Source organism: Furipterus horrens, unplaced genomic scaffold (genome assembly GCF_987537825.1).
Source record: "Furipterus horrens unplaced genomic scaffold, mFurHor1.1.pri manual_scaffold_2, whole genome shotgun sequence".
Classification (NCBI taxonomy): domain Eukaryota; kingdom Metazoa; phylum Chordata; class Mammalia; order Chiroptera; family Furipteridae; genus Furipterus; species Furipterus horrens.
Window position 1 is genome coordinate 21,417,112 of NW_028327172.1, and position 17,448 is coordinate 21,434,559.

At 45.9% G+C, this 17,448-nt stretch overlaps 1 protein-coding gene across 1 annotated transcript in view; it reads right to left on the reverse strand.

The window, feature by feature from the left end:
* Positions 1-903: 903 nt before the first annotated feature.
* The window catches only part of KIAA1549L (KIAA1549 like), an 86,242-nt gene continuing 69,697 nt past the window's right edge, over positions 904-17,448 (reverse strand). The window contains exons 13-17 of the mRNA XM_090267268.1: positions 16,726-17,076; positions 12,824-12,921; positions 10,530-10,678; positions 8,871-9,022; positions 904-7,255 (exon numbers count right to left, since the gene is read on the reverse strand). Coding sequence (XP_090123394.1) covers positions 6,974-7,255; positions 8,871-9,022; positions 10,530-10,678; positions 12,824-12,921; positions 16,726-17,076 — 1,032 coding nt within the window. The 3' untranslated portion in view covers positions 904-6,973. The remainder of the gene's footprint in view (positions 7,256-8,870; positions 9,023-10,529; positions 10,679-12,823; positions 12,922-16,725; positions 17,077-17,448) is intronic.

Genomic DNA, 17,448 nt, shown 5'->3' on the forward strand with positions numbered 1-17,448 from the left:
GCCTGCAGAGCGCGTCTGCAGATTAAGCTCTGGTGGGAAACAACACTGCATTGCTGCCCAAGTGTCCATGGAGCCACAAAACCCCAGGGTGTGGCTCTCCATCAGGGCCCAGGGCCGCCTGAGAAACACCGAGCTGGTTTTTGTCTGCCTATTTTTGTCATAGGAGACAAGTCCTCTTTCCTGGACTTGAAATCTCCTTGGCCTCCAAGCAACGTCTCACTCAATGTTCTGCTTTCTTAGGCCTTTGCTTTGGCTATGGCCCTTCATGACCTCTTGGAGCCCTGACCATTCAATTTCAACATCTGCTCCTAAGAGACTCTATTTCTTTGCATTTCCCACCAAAAGAAGCCGGGTGGCTGAAGCACATTTTTTTTTTTGTGGCTGGTTAATCTATGAATGTGTGTAGCTCTTGGGTTGGATGTCTCTCCTGTCCACTCATCTTAGGCCAGAGACTGAGCACACATATGGTCCCTGCATAGAGCTGAACACAAAGGCAGGCATCATGGCTGCTGGGAGCAGCACAGGGTGGGAGAGGGAGCTGGTCTTGGGAATTTGTGTCCCATACCATGTCATCCCTGGATTCCTCGGGAGCCACTAACCTGGATGGGACTTCTTTATGCCCGGAGAAAGGCACGCGAGCAGACATCAGCTTTTTCTGCCCCGAGAATACAGTCATGAATAGGCTGCTTCTCTGGGACCTGTGGATGGCCAGGAGTAACCTTTTTTTGGCCTACTGGCTCAAGCCCCAGGCCGGGATGGCTTTGGAGACCACACGGGGTCTGCCAAGCCTGCAAGTGGTCTTTACCAACCCGCAGCAGGCCCTGCTGTGCAGTGGGGCTGTGAAGGGAATTCCATCTCACCATCTGGCAGAGGCAGAATGAGAAGCAGGCAGGTTTGGGGGTATGAAAGCCTTTGCTATTTTATTTTACAATAAAAAATTCTGACAATATAAGAACACTCTGTTCCCGGCAGAGGCCAAGGACATACAAAGTTAATTAGAAACCAAAGCCTTTAATGACAACAGCCACAGTCAAAGCTCCTGTTCAGTACTCGTCTTTGCCCTACGTGTCTCACGTGGTTGATAAGGAATCGCCAGTCTGGGTGTCCCACCCAGAAGTCCACGTACAAGTACTTACATATCCTTCATATCACAGACGACAACAAAATACAGCTCCAGGGGAGGCTGGCTTTTGTGGGCACTTCCAAACTTAGGGACATCTTTTCTTTTTAAATAGAATATAAAATTTAAAAAATTTATAGAACATGTGACAAATTAGTTCAGTGGCTGGAAGGAGCTAACATATTTTGCTTGATAAAACTGAATTATGAAGCTAATACTTTAGTAAGAATACACTTTTCAAAGCATTTTACATACATTATGCCACACGCTTCTTACAAACACCACTGGAGGTAGGAAGTGCTGATGTTACACCCATTTCACAGATAAGGAATCAGAGACTGGTTTACAGTGCATTACCAAGGCCTTGACCTTTTATTATGCCTTCTTCAACATTTCCAGACCAATGATATTCTCTGACTGTTTGCTACAAACCTGCTCTCACGTTGTGTGTGGGTTGAGGGTGAGTTTAGACATCAGGTTTACATGGGAGAAAACTAGGCAAGGCCATGGTTCATTTTTGTAAAATACATTGATGGCCTGCTTCCACAGTTTACAAAAGTCTGGTCAAAGCCAGAGAATAAAAATAATCGATTTCTAGATTTCATTATATAATGGCTTTCACTGAAGTGTGGGTTTGACGTATGGAAACAAATTCTGCCACTTTCCAAATTTCTCTATTCTTGAGACCTGCATAATCAAAGCAACTTAATATCCTCTAAAAGAACTTGTTTCTGGCACTATTCATTCTATTTCATAAATATTCTTTTCCAGAAACACCCTACATATTAGCACTAAGCACAGGCTAGGATTCTGTAACAGTTCAGCTTAAGATATCAAGAGACCTTTCAATTCTAGGGAACACTAACTTATTATATTTGGAAGGGCAGAGCCATGAGAATATCAATTTCTCTTGAAACCAAATTTGTTTCAAAAGACTCCGTTGAGAGGCTCATGGGTTTTCTCATCCATGCAAGTGTGTGGCCCTGAGCCACATTAATAGCACCTGAGCTGAGATCATGCATTTCAATTTACAAGTATTTATTGTCTGCTGAGCAAGACCTTGCTGACTGGGCCTTGGTCAGAAATCACTTTAGACCCAGCAGCAGTATCAATAGCACTGGTGGTGGGTGGGAAGTGCTTAGGGCAGGTCTGGCCAGTCCACCAAGATTTCAAGCTCATGCATTCTTCACCGATGCACAAGTCAAGGATGCCTTCTCCCACTGCAGCAGTACCTGTCGGGACTGCTCACCTGCTGGCTGGCATCCTAGGAGTACTGGTCAATTCCAGTCTATAGCAAGTTCCTTTAGAAGGTCCTCTCCGTTTATGCTCCCTCGTCTGGGTACTAGCCCCCAACAAAAGCCCTCATTGAGAGGGCTGGTCCAAGGGCCTTGGTTATAGCTGATTGGATAGACACCTGACCCAAGGGTGCCTGATCCATAGGCAGATGAACTGGATCAATGAGGCTCTCAAGAATTTGCCCTAGGGGTACAGAGATGGTAGTCAGGAAGGGATGGCTACTAAAGAGGAAAGAGTGTGTGGAGTGAATCCGAGGATGGATTTTCAGCTGTGCACCTACCAATGAGAAAACAGAAAGCTAGCCGGCCAAGGGAAGCAAGAGAACTGAGCAGAGAGAGAAAAAGAGATGAAAGCCCATATGGAGAGAACATTGGCAGCAAAAGAGAAGATGCTGTCTCTATCCCTTTCCCACATGGGGTGTGTGTTTTATTTCTATGAAATAGCCCTGTGCCTTTGGTCAGCCCCTCAAAGTGTGAATTAGCAAGTGTGAATGAGTTTCTAGTTCTTGCAAAGTTCCTTGACAACAATACCTGGAAGACTGACTCAGAGGCAGAATTCAATCTCTGATACTTGCATCCTGGTTGGTCACTGCTCCAAGCTAAATTACTGTCTTTCCCTAAGAGTGTTTGGCTATATCTTGTAAGGAAAGTCCAAACTATTTTCTGGTGTGTGGCAGAAGGAATGGATTAAATTTAAATTCTGTTCTCAAACTTTTAAGATAATATCTGTCATTTTATTTATTAAACATTGAGCACCTGTCTGTGCATTATGTAGGGGGGAAAAGCAGCTTATTTACCTGTAAGCAACATTTAAATCTTTTGATCCATGTCCCTAATTTCTGCCTGTTAGAGCATTTCTTCAGTCAGGTATATAAATTCCTCTCTTCCTCCATCTGTATTTTCTCTCAGAAGTTTATATTTTTAATCAAAATCTAACCATTTCCTATCCATTCTCCCATCAAGACTGCTCAGAAATTACGTGTCCTCCTGCTGAATTCTTAAATGAACAAATGCACCATATAACTTCTCCTGGGTCCAGAGACTTGATTTTTACATAATCCACACGATCATAGCCCACTCAGGCTGCCATAGCCTGGGTGGCTTATACACCACAGAAATTTATTTCTAGAAGAGGGCAAGAAAGCTCTCTGGGGGCATCCCTTTTATAAGGACACTAATCCCATTCAGGTGGGCTCCACCTTCATGACCTGAGGACCTCCCAAGACTCTGCATCCTAATACCATCACACTGGGGGTTAGGATTTCAGCATATAAATTGGTGGGGTGGGGGACAAACATTCAGTCCAAAGCACAGGATGAAAGAGGCAACTTCCTGCTCCACAGGTAACACTGCCATCTCAGGTCAAAGGTACCAGGGCACATAATAGACTTTCTCCTGCATGCCAGATTGCCTCCCCAACACAGGGCATGGAATCTGCTACCTCACAATAACAAGCTGCCATGGCCCCCTGTCTTCCTGTTTGGATCCATGGCATTAAGACAGGAGTGTTCTCCTAGCTTGAACAGCAGTTAAGAACACCATTTCCTCGAGGGCACTCTCTAGAAAGGCCAAAATGCATTTCTTTCAGAATGCAGAAAACGCACATCAAAACTACAACAGTTCCGAAAATGTTTATTACACCACAAATGCATTGTCCTCTGTACACTTTATGTGGAGTTCTTTACCTATGCTATCATCTTTTCTCCTTGTAAGACTGTAGGGAATGTCTCCTATGACCCTTGTCTGCTTCTGAAACTTCCTAGCCTAGTTCAAAAACCATAGACAAGCAGGGAGCATGGTGACATGGAAAGCAAGTTGGATCATGAACCAGCAGGCTTGGGCTGGAATCCCTGGGCCAGGGCCCTCCCCTTCTCGGGACGTTGGCTTCCTTCTCCAAGGTCATCGAGGTCCTTGTGGCTTCTTCGACTGTCTGGAGGGTTATGAGGAACACAAAGCCTCTGGATTCTCATGGAACTCTATTTTAACTTCCACGAGCCACTTTTGACCATTTGCCTTTTCTCTGAGCCAGCTGTCCAGGTATCTGTCACCTCCATAAGGTCAGGAGACTCTTCAGAGAAGGGACCACATCTTGGTCACAGAATATCAAAAAATGGCATCTGTCTCCCCATTAGTGGGAAAACAGGAACAGACTGACATCATGAATTTAAGGTTTTCCTCCCATATACTTCCTTAAGCCAGTGGTGTCTAGGTTGGGGGAGTGTTTGAATAAGCATGCTATATTTCTAGTTGTCACAGTTGACCAACTCAATATTTCGTGGGGTTCTGGTCTGTTTCTCCATCGTCTTAGCAAGCTGGGGCCGTTGGCTCACTCTCCGTAAGTCACTGGCACATCCAAAGCTCAGACACTGTCTTGGAAACATGTGCATATATTTTAATTACACTAAGGTCTTAAAACTTCATTTTCACATACAATATTTCCAGGCATTTACCAAGTAGACAAAGTACTAGGTTGATGTCATTGCGCTGATGAAATATCAATATTATTGATAAGGCGGGACAATGTAACTGACTTTATCAGACTCATACCATTTGCATGAAAAGGCTGAGTTTCTTTGGCTCTTTGTTCGTTCAAGTGCATTGAATACCAATTTGAATAGACTTAGGCATTGTGTTAATCTATTGATAAAATCTTGCACTGTCCACAGTGTTTTGCAAGCTGATTTAGGTTTTGGATTACAACAACTGGCCATTGGTAGAAATATCCCATATATACACATGGAAATTACAAAAATACATTTTATTTATAGCTGATTTTTTTTTTAAGTAACAAAAAACCAACACTATGAAAGATCAATCAGCATACCAAAAGACACTACCTAATATCATCCAAAGAAGAGATCTGTTTGGGGATTCCATGATACATCATCTCTGGAACATCCCAGAAAGAGTAATTTGCCATTGGGAAATAAAAACAGCTTCTTTGAAAAGTCTGTGCTTTGACTTCGAATCTCCCATTCTTATCAGTTCCACTCCTACTTTCCTCGCAACTTTTAAACTTCCAACTTCGCTCAGTAAAGACCAAAGAAACTCATGAGAATGGAAAGATGGGCTCAGGGAATGGATACAGCTGAAGCGAGAATGATCTTGGGTGAAGGCAGAGCAGGACCTTGGCCTCCAACAGACACCAAGTGAGCCCTCAACGTCGTGCATGGCTCCCACAGTTGGTGAGGGGACCAGTGTTTTCTCCCCAAGGTCACCTGAAGTCAGCAGTGTTCTGCTTTGTGCTGACACACACCTGTGGCAGGTGCCTCGGGGCTGGGAGACCTTGTCCACCCAGCGCTCTGGAGTCTCCTCGCCATGGCGGGGCTGGGGGAGGTGTGATTTGCAACGCCACCCTCACAAGGTCAGCAGCCCTGCCATTTCAGCAAGTGTCCTCTGGTGTCCATTGACAAACAGGGGTCGGAGAGGGAGGGGACTGGCTAACCCCATACACTTTTAAAATGGTATTTACATTTAAATGTAATTCAACAGATTTTCTACATTCAGAAGCTTCTATAAACAGAGGCCGCAGGCTGGGGAGACTGTGGACCCACTGGTCCTGCGTCTAGCAGGCATCCATTACTAGTTCCTTTGTCTCGCTTGGCAGCCCAGGCTGGACTTCATTGTTGAAGACACAGAGGTTTTCTCATAAAAGTCAATGTATCTGATATCCCAAAAAAGAGAGAGACTTCCTTCTCAGGCCACCTCCATTGCAGGGCAAAGAGAAAGCTCCACCAACAACTGTTTATCCTTTATAGGATCCTAAACGCTCTTAGCACCGCTTCTTTCAGTTCCGTCCCAACTTGCAGGGTGCTCAGTTCCAGTATAACAATCCCCTTTTCAAAAACCTGTCAACACAAATCAACTGTTCCCGCTCATCTTCTCTCTTTCTTGGCCTTTGTTTAATTAATGGAAGGGAAGGGGGGGAGCGGGGGGGGATTAGGACTATTTATAGGTACCGTCATTGACAGCACTGACTTTCATCAGAAGCATCTGACTTTGAATGTGAATCTTTAAAAAGAAAAGGACTCAAGTTTCTTGGCTGGAGTCCGTGCCTCTCCTACAGACTGGAGGTGATTTTAAAGATTACAGTCATGGCTGAATGAGAGAGAGTACAGTCTGGTGCTTAATCACACGCCCGCATTGCCTTTAATACAGAAACAGAGTTAACATGCAGGAGTCACCAAAGACAGAGCTACGTCCTCCACCTCCTGGTGATTTATTGAAATATGGCATTGGACAAGAATCTGTAGATCAGCTAGTATCTCCCGTGACTAAGGCTCCACAGGGAAATATACCCACAGTTCACACATTTGATATAACAGAATATCAAGCATACGGTCCCAAGCAGGGACTTCTTGACATATAGTCAGGTGAATAAGCTGAGAATCCAGTCGTTCAAGAGTTTTTTTCTGTTTCCAAGAAGCCCCATTGTTCACCTTTTCAGAAACTAAGGATGAGACTCACCCGTTGTCTATGCCTCAAGTCCCAACACATGAGGCTTGAGAAACCCAAAGACTGTTTCCTCAGAGTCTGGAGGTACCACGGGGCTAAGGCGTTAGACCTGAAACTCAAACATGTCAGTCTGTTTCTTAGCCAGCTTGGCGACCTCTTCCCGGATGGCCTTCACGAGGGCTGCTGTGGAGATGTTTGTCAGGGGTGTGTCGGGCGGGTCGTTGTCTGCCAGGCTCTGCTGGGAGGCTGCTGTGGAGGGCGCAGGAGCCTGTTCCAAGCTGGGGTGCATGCCAGCCGGCTGGCTGTACTGGCGAGGGAGCCTGGAGGGAGAGTTCTGCTGATAACGTGACCGGGGGTAAGCCTCGATGTACCCTGGGAGGGGGACCTGCAGAGAACAATGGGAGAGAAGAGACAGGCCTGGGATTAGGAAGGGACTCAGTCATAGGCTTCACCTGATACTGGGAGCAGGAGGACAGTGAGGACAAGAGATTCAGAAGAAAACAGTCCACGTACCATTGTACAGACACAAAGCCTGGAATCAGGCTGGTTAGGAAATAGGTAACTTGAACTCACTGGATATGCTGGTGGGAACATCCATGAGCCCAGATCTGAATCTACCTGGCTACCTTTTTCAATATAAGCAGAATCCATGAACGGAAGTGCTGTAATTCAAAAATTACAGTACTTAAGGGACATCTGATGGTGGCAATAATCCTGCAAACCATCAGAGACCATCTCACAAATGACCTTTTAGCATAGTGAAGCATAATAATGATGCTGAGACAGTTTCTAAAGACAAATTAAATTATGTTCCTCTTTTAAAGATGGCATGTATTTTAAAATATTTTAGAAATTAAAGGGGTAAGCTTTGATCATCAGGAAAATATATGATGATGTCATTTAGATGGGACATCACTACAGTAAGAATAGACACCAACACCGAGGTTGAGCTGAACTTGTAGGGGTGGAAATATGGACCCCAGGAGTTTAGGCAGAGAGGAGGAGGATGCAGGCCCTGGGGTTCAACATTTTCCCTGAATCTAAAAAGGATTTCAAATGCTGAGACCCAACCCTAAAATGGCATACAGTACTGGGGGCCTCCCTCAGGTTCGGTCTGGAGAGACAGCCTGCCTTTCTTACCATATTGGATGATCTCACACAGGGATTGGGGCGACCCGTTCTAGGGACCATCAAGTTGTGCTATTTTTGTTCACGGGTTTTTCTTGTTTTTGGTTTTGTTCTGTTTGTTTGTTTTTGTTTGTTTTCACTTAGCAGGCCTTGACAGGGGACTCAGAGGCAAGGTTTGGTATCCAGATTTATCTGGCTGCTCCCCTCCTTAGTCCGGGCTGGGCCAGGTCCACTGCGCCTCATACTCCTAGTTTAACGACGGGAGAAACCAGGGGATGATGACAATCAGTCTTTGGCTGAAAGTCAGGCAGAAAGGCTCAGGAGGTACATGCAAAGTAATTTAGTCTTGAGTTTCTAATACATCATTTTCTGGTACTTCATCTAAAAATTTTTACAGAACTTTAAAACTAAAAGGAACAATTAAAAAGGCATTGCAGCCAGACAGATGCAGGTTTGAATTTTGACCTTAGCCCCTTACAAAAGCTGTGTGGCTTTAGATTAGGCCTTTGTTTCCTTATCAGCAAAATGGGACACATCATGGGAATAATAATACCTACATGATAAGACGGTTGTGAAGATTAAATAAGATCATATAAATAAAATATCTAACATGGCGTCTAGAACAAAGAAACTATCCCCCAAATGGTAGTTACTATGAAAATTTATTGATTACAGTTGCCCTGTGAGGAAGAGATAGAACCTCGCAGGTCTCCAGGTCCTCTGTCAAGTAACAACAACCTGTTCACCACAGCCTCCTTTCAAATGGCTGACTTTAGCTATCTGCTGGGTGGAAGTGGGGCTGAGGTAACAAAATGCTCAGTCTCAACCTCTCGTCCCTTTTCTCCTTCAGGTGTGTTGTGCAAGGGTCTCACCGAGTCGGCCCACTGGCTTGGGAGCTCGTTCTCTCCCGCATAGGACATCCAGGCCTGGTTCCTGTAGGACGAGGGAGGTGTTGGGATGAAGTAGCCAGTGAAGCCCGGTCTGTTGGCAGCTGGGATGGCGAACACTGCTGGCACCGTATTACCTGACATGGAGGAGATGGATTGGGGAGGTTAGGTATACCCCACCCACTTGGCTGGCATCTGCACAAGCTGGGGAAGCTGGGAAGCAGGGGGGACTCAGGCATTGGGGGAGTTGGTAATGGGGAGGCAGCAGACATCCACTTGTAGCCCCAGATTTGTTCAGCTGCCCAGTCAGTACGAAAGGCATGAACTGCTGTGACTCAGCCCTGTCCTTTTAGAAAAATGACCGCTGAGCTCCCCTCACTGAGCTCTCAACAAGTCCCCCATCTCCATCCCGACAGTTCAGACCTGCTGACCCGAGGAAAGGATACCTCAGTATCTAGGTGTCCAACCCCGCCCCCCACCAGCCCAGGGAGAATAAGTATTTTTAAAGAGCCAATAAAAGGAACCAAAAGGAATGGATTTCACTGGCGCCATTTCCATCTGGTGCTTGCAGTTTTAACTTAAAAGGTAGGCTTTGACTAAACTAACAAACCAGTCAGGGCATGTACAGACCTCCATGTTCACTTCAGCATTCTTTGTAATAATAAAAAATTGGAAACAATCAGTATGTCCCTCACTAGGGGAAAGGACAAACTGTGGAATATTGTAAAAATAATTATATAATAGAATACCACATGGCAGTTTAAATGAATGTACTAGACCTATATGTATCCAACAACCAGGAGAAATCTTAAAAACATTGTTGAGTCAAGAAAACAAAGTACAAAAGGAAATGTATAGCTTGATACCACTTATGTAGATGTAAAATACATAAAGCATTAATATATACCAGTGATTTTCAACAGATGTGCCACAAGAATTTTTAAAACATGCAATACCTGACTATTTAGTCAGGGGCACTGACCCCTTTTCCCTCAGATTGTCAAAAAAAAAAAAAAAAAATATATATATATATATATATGACCACAGCCAACACAACAATAGCCATCCAGTGTAAATAAATCAAAATTATACCTTTTTTGGGGTCAGATCAGCAAAGAATATATTTTTTGGTGTGCCGTAGAATTTTGGTAATTAGTTTGTGTGCCAGAGGTGACAGGTTGAGGATCACTGATAGATCCTGCACTATATACATACGGATGTAGCAAAAGGTTAACACACAAGGCTTATGGCCTGTGATTACCTCTAGGGAGAAGGGGAAGGACATAGGGGTGGATGGTTGTAGTTATAAAGCTTTAAAAAAATAATATATAATATAATAATTTTAGACTGTGGGAGAAGGGGTGGGCTGGGGGGGAGCAATGGGGGGAAAAGTGGGACAACTGTAATAGAAAAACAATAAAAATAAAATTTAAAAAAATATATAATTTTAAAAATTCTAAAATCTGGGAAAATATTAACATATACCCTGACTGTAACACATCTTAATATTTTATCAGATTTCATATCTTTTTAAGAAGCAGGAGCTCTCCAGAAATACAGTCTCTTGGAGTCTTGAGGGCGGCAGGAAGGAGTGCGGATTCACGGGGGTGCAGTTGGGGCCGGGCCTTTTCCCCGCTTGCCCACCTGAGTAATTTAAAGCCGACTGATCCAGCTGCGCCACGGACACGGGGCCTCTGGACACGTGCGCGAAGGAGGGGCTGTCGTGTAGCTGGGCCGGTTCGGGCCCGGAGGAATCAGCCATCCTGGTCTTGCTGCCGACGTCTGAGGTGGACCTGGGCGGGCAGAGGGGCTACGTTAGCCGCTTCCCCGGGCTGGGCTGTCACCGTGGGGAGCAGCAGCAGCTTCCCAGTCCCATGAGGGTGGGGTCTCCCGCCCTTGGTTTGCCCGCAAATAACAAAGGGGGCCAACACGCCCAGACAGGTAACCACCACCAAGGTGGCCAGAGATGGGAGACATTTTTAGATATTCAAGGTCAGTGGCCCCCTGAGTGTGGCTTTTGTGCCTTTGGGGAGTATAATACTTAATTTACACAGAAAATTAAGCCAAGCAATTAGCGCTGGGTATTAGCTGGGGAAGGTCGACCTGGGAGGCGATGATGTCATCGGCAGCCAATGAGAAGGCTCCGTCTGGAGGGGGCGGAGGCTTCCCCCTCCAGACACCAGGACAGGTGACTCCGAAGGGACCTGGGGGCGATCACTACTCCCTGGCAGGAAGCAAGGAGTCCAAGATTCTGGGAAGCTCCAGGCGCGGGAGCCGTAGCACTTTAGCGTTTCCTGGGCGTTATGAATGAGAACACTTTTTTTTTTGTCACAGGCACGCAGAGAATCTGGCCCATTTAACACACCGTGTTTCCACTTAGTGCTCAGAGAGCCACGGAAGAACGGTAGCCTGGGCTGAGCGCCGCCTCTCCCACTATTGTAAAGGGTGCGTTAGCTGCAGACTCGGTCTTCCCTTTCACCGAGAGGCTCCAGGCCGCCTTAAAATTAAAATGGCAGGGAGGCAAAGGCAGCCACCGCAGGGGGCAGGCTGCCGGCCCACGGGACCACCTCTAAGCAGAGGTGTTAACCTCTGGGTTTGTAGAGAGAGCAGTGCCCTCCTGGTATTTGGCAAGGCCCGCAGGCACTGCAGAAGGGCATGGGGGGAGATTAGTGATTGGTATTAATAGTAGGTGTGAAGCTCCTCCCAGCCAGAGGCCTCAGGAGTAACTAAGAAGCCCTGTACTATTCCCCAGGGAGGGTTAAACACAGTGGCTGTGATGACTTAACTGTACCAGGTGCACACCGGAGGCTGAGCAGTGTGGGGTGGGTCACCCTTTCTTTCTCAATCCCTCCCTCCTTCTCTGGCCCGCTCACTCCCACAGCCCTGGCTCCCCTCATACTATTCCCAGCATCTGCTACTCCTCAGAAAACCCTTCCCAGGAAAATTCCTGGGCTCTGCACCATACACTCAGTCCCCTTTGAGGAATTCCAGAGCCTCTGAGATCATTTAGGCTATTGCCCTCATTTTACAAATAAGGAACAAGGGACCAGACAGTTGAAGCAACTTAGCCTGGAGTTAGACAGCAGGTTCCTGGCACGTTAGATGGAACCCTGGTCTGCTGCTTCTTGCCCCGCTCTGAGCTCGGCTGGGGCCCAGGGGTGGAGTCTACACACAGCTGGGCATTCCAAACCGCTGCAAATGAGGGCGGGTTGTTTCTGCGGCAAAGTCATGTCTCTTCACTGTTTTCGCAAAATGCAAACCTGTGGTTCACGGAGAGGGCGTGACTAGTGTGTTGGGGGGAGGCTAGGGTAGAAAGGCAAGGGCGGTGGCCTGTACGCACTCCTGGGACCAGATGTCCCCCCCCACCCCCCGCCCCGGGCCGCACAAGATGACTATCTCAGCCTCTCCTGGTGCTCTTGGCCTTTATGTCTCTTGTCTATCTTTATTAAAACCATGTGCTGTTTGTATTACAGAGCAAGGAGAATGCTGGGCACATGCTTCACAGTGAGCATATCTGAGTTCACGTGCATTCAGTCTCTCCCTTTGGCAAGTCACAAGTTGGGGTGGGTGCTGACACACACTGCATGTGCACACATGACAGGAGGTGCCCAGACTTGAGGCAGCCATTGTGGTGGCCCAAGCTGGAAGAATTTTTAGATGTTCAAGATCAAGGTGGGGCTTTCTGTGTATGGGACGGTTGATGCTGGGTTTCTTCCACTGTGGGTTCTCCAGGACTTTCTATTTACAATGACAAAGAGCCCATTAGCCCTCTATGGGCCCCCACTTCCTTCATGGTACTTGAGGTGCCCTGGGCACATGGTTGTCTGTGCAGGTGATGCACCCGGAATGGGGCATGGCATGAAGTCTGTCAGGTCTGGCTACAGAGGACCAAATCCTTCCCAAATATTCTAAACAAAGCAAAGACAGGAATGTGTTACCGCCTGAGAGATGCAACAGCCACGGGGCCTGTCCGGGGAGGTACAGGTGGAGGGGGAGAGCCCATGACCATTTCAGGAAGCTGGGAAAACCTGTAGGCCTATGAAAGAGACAAGCAAATAGAGGGAGATCTGTTAAAACCCAAGTTCTTATTTAAAAGGGAAGCAAATTTCCAGGGGCAGGCTTTCCTTCTTTCCCCAAAGTTTCCCCCTAGATCTTCCTTAATGTGTTCCCCAGCCCCTTCTATCTCAGCTCCTACCACTCTCCCCTTTGCTCAGGCCACCGTAGTCATGGAGCCCTTCAACTGTCCTTTGCCAAGGTGTTCTTGGCATTTGAATATGCCGAGTTCTTTCCCACCTGGGTTTTTGTACATGCTGCTCCTTCTCCCTGATGTGCTTTCAATGTTGCTTGTTTATTTATTAGCTGCTACCACCTAGACTGTAATGAGGGCAGGGACTTTGTTGCCAATTATATCCTTGAACCTGGAAAAATGTCTGGTGTATCAAAGATGATCAATAAATATTAGATGAATGAATGAATGAATGAATGAACCACTGATTGTGTTTGACTTTCTCACCTGTGTACTCATAGAAATAAGTTTTAATGGGATGAAATCAGTGGGTTTGGAATCAAGAGGTATGGGTGACAGGTCTGGTTTGCTGATGAGTAGACTTTATGTCCCTAAGCAAGGCAGGTGACCTCTCTGGGCCTCAGTGTCCTCTTCTGAAATGGAGCAAAGATGCCTTACTCAGAGGGGTACTGCCAAGATCAGGCAAGTCAGTGTATGTGTAAGTATTTTGCACTCTATAAAGCACTATTCAAAGATAAAGGATTGGAACTGTCACAAAAGTGAAGATTTGTAATCAACACTTGAGGGGATAGGAGGACAATGGCCAGTGACAAGCAGGATCAGAGAGCCAGGCCACAGCCTTCTTAGCAAGAGAAAACCTAGAAGTGCTCTCTGGGAAGACAAAGCTTACTTGTCCTTCTCATTCATCCTTTTCTTTAGGTATCATGGGCTGCCAGCTCTCTTGGGGAACAAGATGACAAGACTGAAACCGAAGGCATCAGAACAAAAAGCAGCAGTAGAGGGAATCCATAAATAGGATTCTTTAAACTGAATGAGTCTTTTCCCTTTGGCATATGGCAGACTACATAGTTATAAGGGCCAACCCACTAAATAAAACATACCTTTTAAGCACAGTGGGATTTGCAAGATGTAAGGGAAATTTCAAGGACTCCATTCCACCTTTCACATTTGCTTGCTACTCACTATTTCCACCTCTGGTTTCAGCTCATGATTTTATTTTAGTTTGCTGAAGTGTATATGTTGGGGGCAGGAGTGCTCTGGTGAATTTGGCCCTTCACTTACCTGCACCATGACACCCTGAACCCTCAGGTTTTGCCAAGAATTTGAAAATCATTGCCCTGGATGTCCTTCCAGCTTTGCATTTCATTATTATCAACAAATCAAGGACATGTCTTTCCCAAAACAAAGAAAGGGGTTTATAGTCCCTCTTCTCTCTTCTGGCCTCTCACAATTGGTGGTTAACAGTTGTTTGTTTGAAAAAAGCGATATGATAATTAGTAAATAATAACACAAGAATAAACTGTTTCATTTACTCACAACTGTAAAGTTACTTTTGCCCGTGTATGTGATAAAATTAGAGTGTTTTTTAAAATCTCAATGAGAAAAATCCCTTCTCCCATTAAAGTGGATACTAATTTAATGGGAAATTAGTAGAAAACTGTAACATGACTGTATATTAAAGTGACAGATTTGTAAGGTTCAGTGACAATTTTTTTAACTTTCTGAAAAAAGAATTTGGACTCCAGGCTGCTGCGAGCATCGCGGCCAGTGATGGCCCCAGATGCTGATGCTCTTTGGGAAGGCAGTGCTTCTTGAAGATATCCAGCCAAGTTTCCTGACAGCAGAGGCAAAGGAGTATTCCTGAGATCTGGGTATTGCCCTAAACCTTCTGTTTTAGCTTCAGAATTATATTAATAATTTTGCATTTTTCTAGCCATATCCCAGAAAATGGGATGCAAACAAGATGTCCCGTGTTCATCCCATTTCTTTTATTGACTGTACTCTGGATTTGCATATTGCAGACTGAGAAACTTGACTTCATGGCCCACCAGTTCTACTGATAATATCTTACTTCCTCCAAATTGGCTTTTACTTAATGAAAGACCCTGTTGACTAGCAAACAAGCATTCTGGCCCAGCTGGTCGTCTGGATTCTCATTGGAGGTTTGCGAGTCAGTATTCTCAATAATAAAGCAGTTGCTCTGGGCTTAAGCAGCATGAATCAGAGTCCCAGGAGCTGATCACTCTGGAGTAAATGGACAAAACAGAAACTGTACTTGCTGACCTGTGTTCAAGTCCCTGCAGTGATGATGACCCACCCAAGCACCGCCACCCTTACCCTAGAGGTTCAGTTTCAAATCAACTTCCGTCTCACCTGCTAAAGCTTAATCAACATGAAAAGATTAGGCTAGAGGATGACATTCTAAGAGAGGGCATGACAGAGAGAGAGAGAGAGAGAGAGAGAGAGAGAGACAGACAGAGGGCATTAGGAGCAGTGTCAGCGAAAGATATATCAGTGATCTGGGCGTGAGGAGGGGGAACTGGAGCAAAGGAGAACAATGAGGAACTTCGCAATAGTATGCAGACTATGTAGTTACACAACATAACAGCAATTTATTAAGTGTCAGCCTAGTGCGGACTCTAGGCAGGTGTAAGGTGATTTGATGTTATCACAGGCTCCACAGTCACACAGGTGTCCCAAATAAGATGGGTCACAATGGAATACAGCACAAGGTAGAAAAGCATGCTGGTTAAGAATATAGGCTCGGGCCCAAGGCTGCTTGGCCTGGGGCCCCAGCTCTGCCCCTCTCTGGCTGTGTGACTTGAATAAGCTGTATAACCCTCAGCTTCCTCATCTGTAAAATAGGGATAAAACTAGTACCTGTGTCAGAGGCTTGTAGTAAGAACTAAATAAATCAGTTAACATATATATGACACCTAGATCGGTACTTAGCAACAGTGAAACACTCAATAGATGTTAGCTTATTATGTGACTGCTTATCACAATGACAATTTATAAAACTCTATTAATGAGTATTTACAAGGGTGGAATCTATACACATACAAAGCATTGTCTATGGCTTATAAAGCTAAGTCTGTCTTTTAAAAAAGATGTGTAGATGCTATGATAATGAACAAAATGCAAACTAATTAAAATTGTTGCTTAACTCATGGAAGTTCTTTGTCATTGGGTGCTTTCTCAATACTGAAGTGCACGCGGTTGCCACTAAATGAAATAATCGTGACTGATACTTCTATAGCATTTACTGTGTGCCTGGCATTCTTCTAGCACCTCACATATAGCAGCTTGTTTAATCTTTACAATAATCCTAGAAAGTAGGTTATTTTTATTTGTTGATTTCCTCTGTAGAGAATTTAGGTCACGCCCCTAAGTGACAGAGCCAGTGAACGGTGGAGCTGCGACTCAAAGTCAAGCCACCCACCCCCAAAGCGCCTGCTCAGAACCACCAGCTCTGCTATGCATTTGGACATTTAAAATGGGTCCTCACACTTGGAAATGTAGGAAACCACCAGTGCATGAAGAATGAGGTCAGCCCTTCACAGGAGGAATAATAGGAAAGGAAATTCATCCTGAAATGTACGTATTACATAAGGGCTTCCTGTGTGCCTGTGCTTGTAGGGTTAAAAGGCTAAGGCTTGGATCATGGGTAGAGGATAGGATGAGAGCCCAGCAAAGTTCCGTCTCCAAATCCCAGGGTGACTTATCACTAAAGTCCCTTCTCCGAGACCCCTGTTTGGAGACCCTGGGCAGGACTGACCTGATGATAGCAGGCAGACAGGATGTCTGACTTACCGGCCGGGGCAGACTGTACTGGTACATTTCTGGGCGGTAGGTGGGCACCCACTGCACCCCCGCCCTGGGCCGCGTCATGGTCCCCGGAGCGCTGGTCACCACCTCAGAGTAGGGCAGGTGCTGTGTTGAGCCGTAGGCCTCCTGGTGCCGGCTTTGGCCTGCGTGGCCCGCGGACGCCAGGCTGAAGGCCTCCTCCAGCAGCATGTGCATCTGCTGCCTGACCTCGTCGATGGAGGGCTGGGAGCTCAGCGTGGAGGTCTCAGAGTGGCCTTTCACCTGCCTGGACCTGGCGTAGCCCCGGGGCTCATTAACCCTGTCAATGTTGGTTTCCTCTATGATTTCAGGTTCAGTCTGTGGGATCAAACAAAAGCCCATTGCTTAGTTAACGTCCCTTTCCATTAATGCTGCCTGTAATGTACTCTAACAGGTTCAGCTTGGACAGGTGATATTAGGCACATGCGCTAATGTAAGTTATACCCTAGGTGTCCTACCCAGGAATTCACACGATGGGCTGGTCAGCTATCACCGGATCAGTAAAGCCACACTCCAGCTACCCCCGTGCACTTCAGTTATCCAGAGCTCGAGCAATGCCACCGGCTTTGCTAAGTTCATTGATGACATTAATGGTCTTCTCTAAAAGCTTTTAGAGACATTCTCTGTTTTTCTGCCTTTTAGACAAAAGACTCTAGAGCGTTCTGCCATCTATACTCCAAAGGCTGGCAC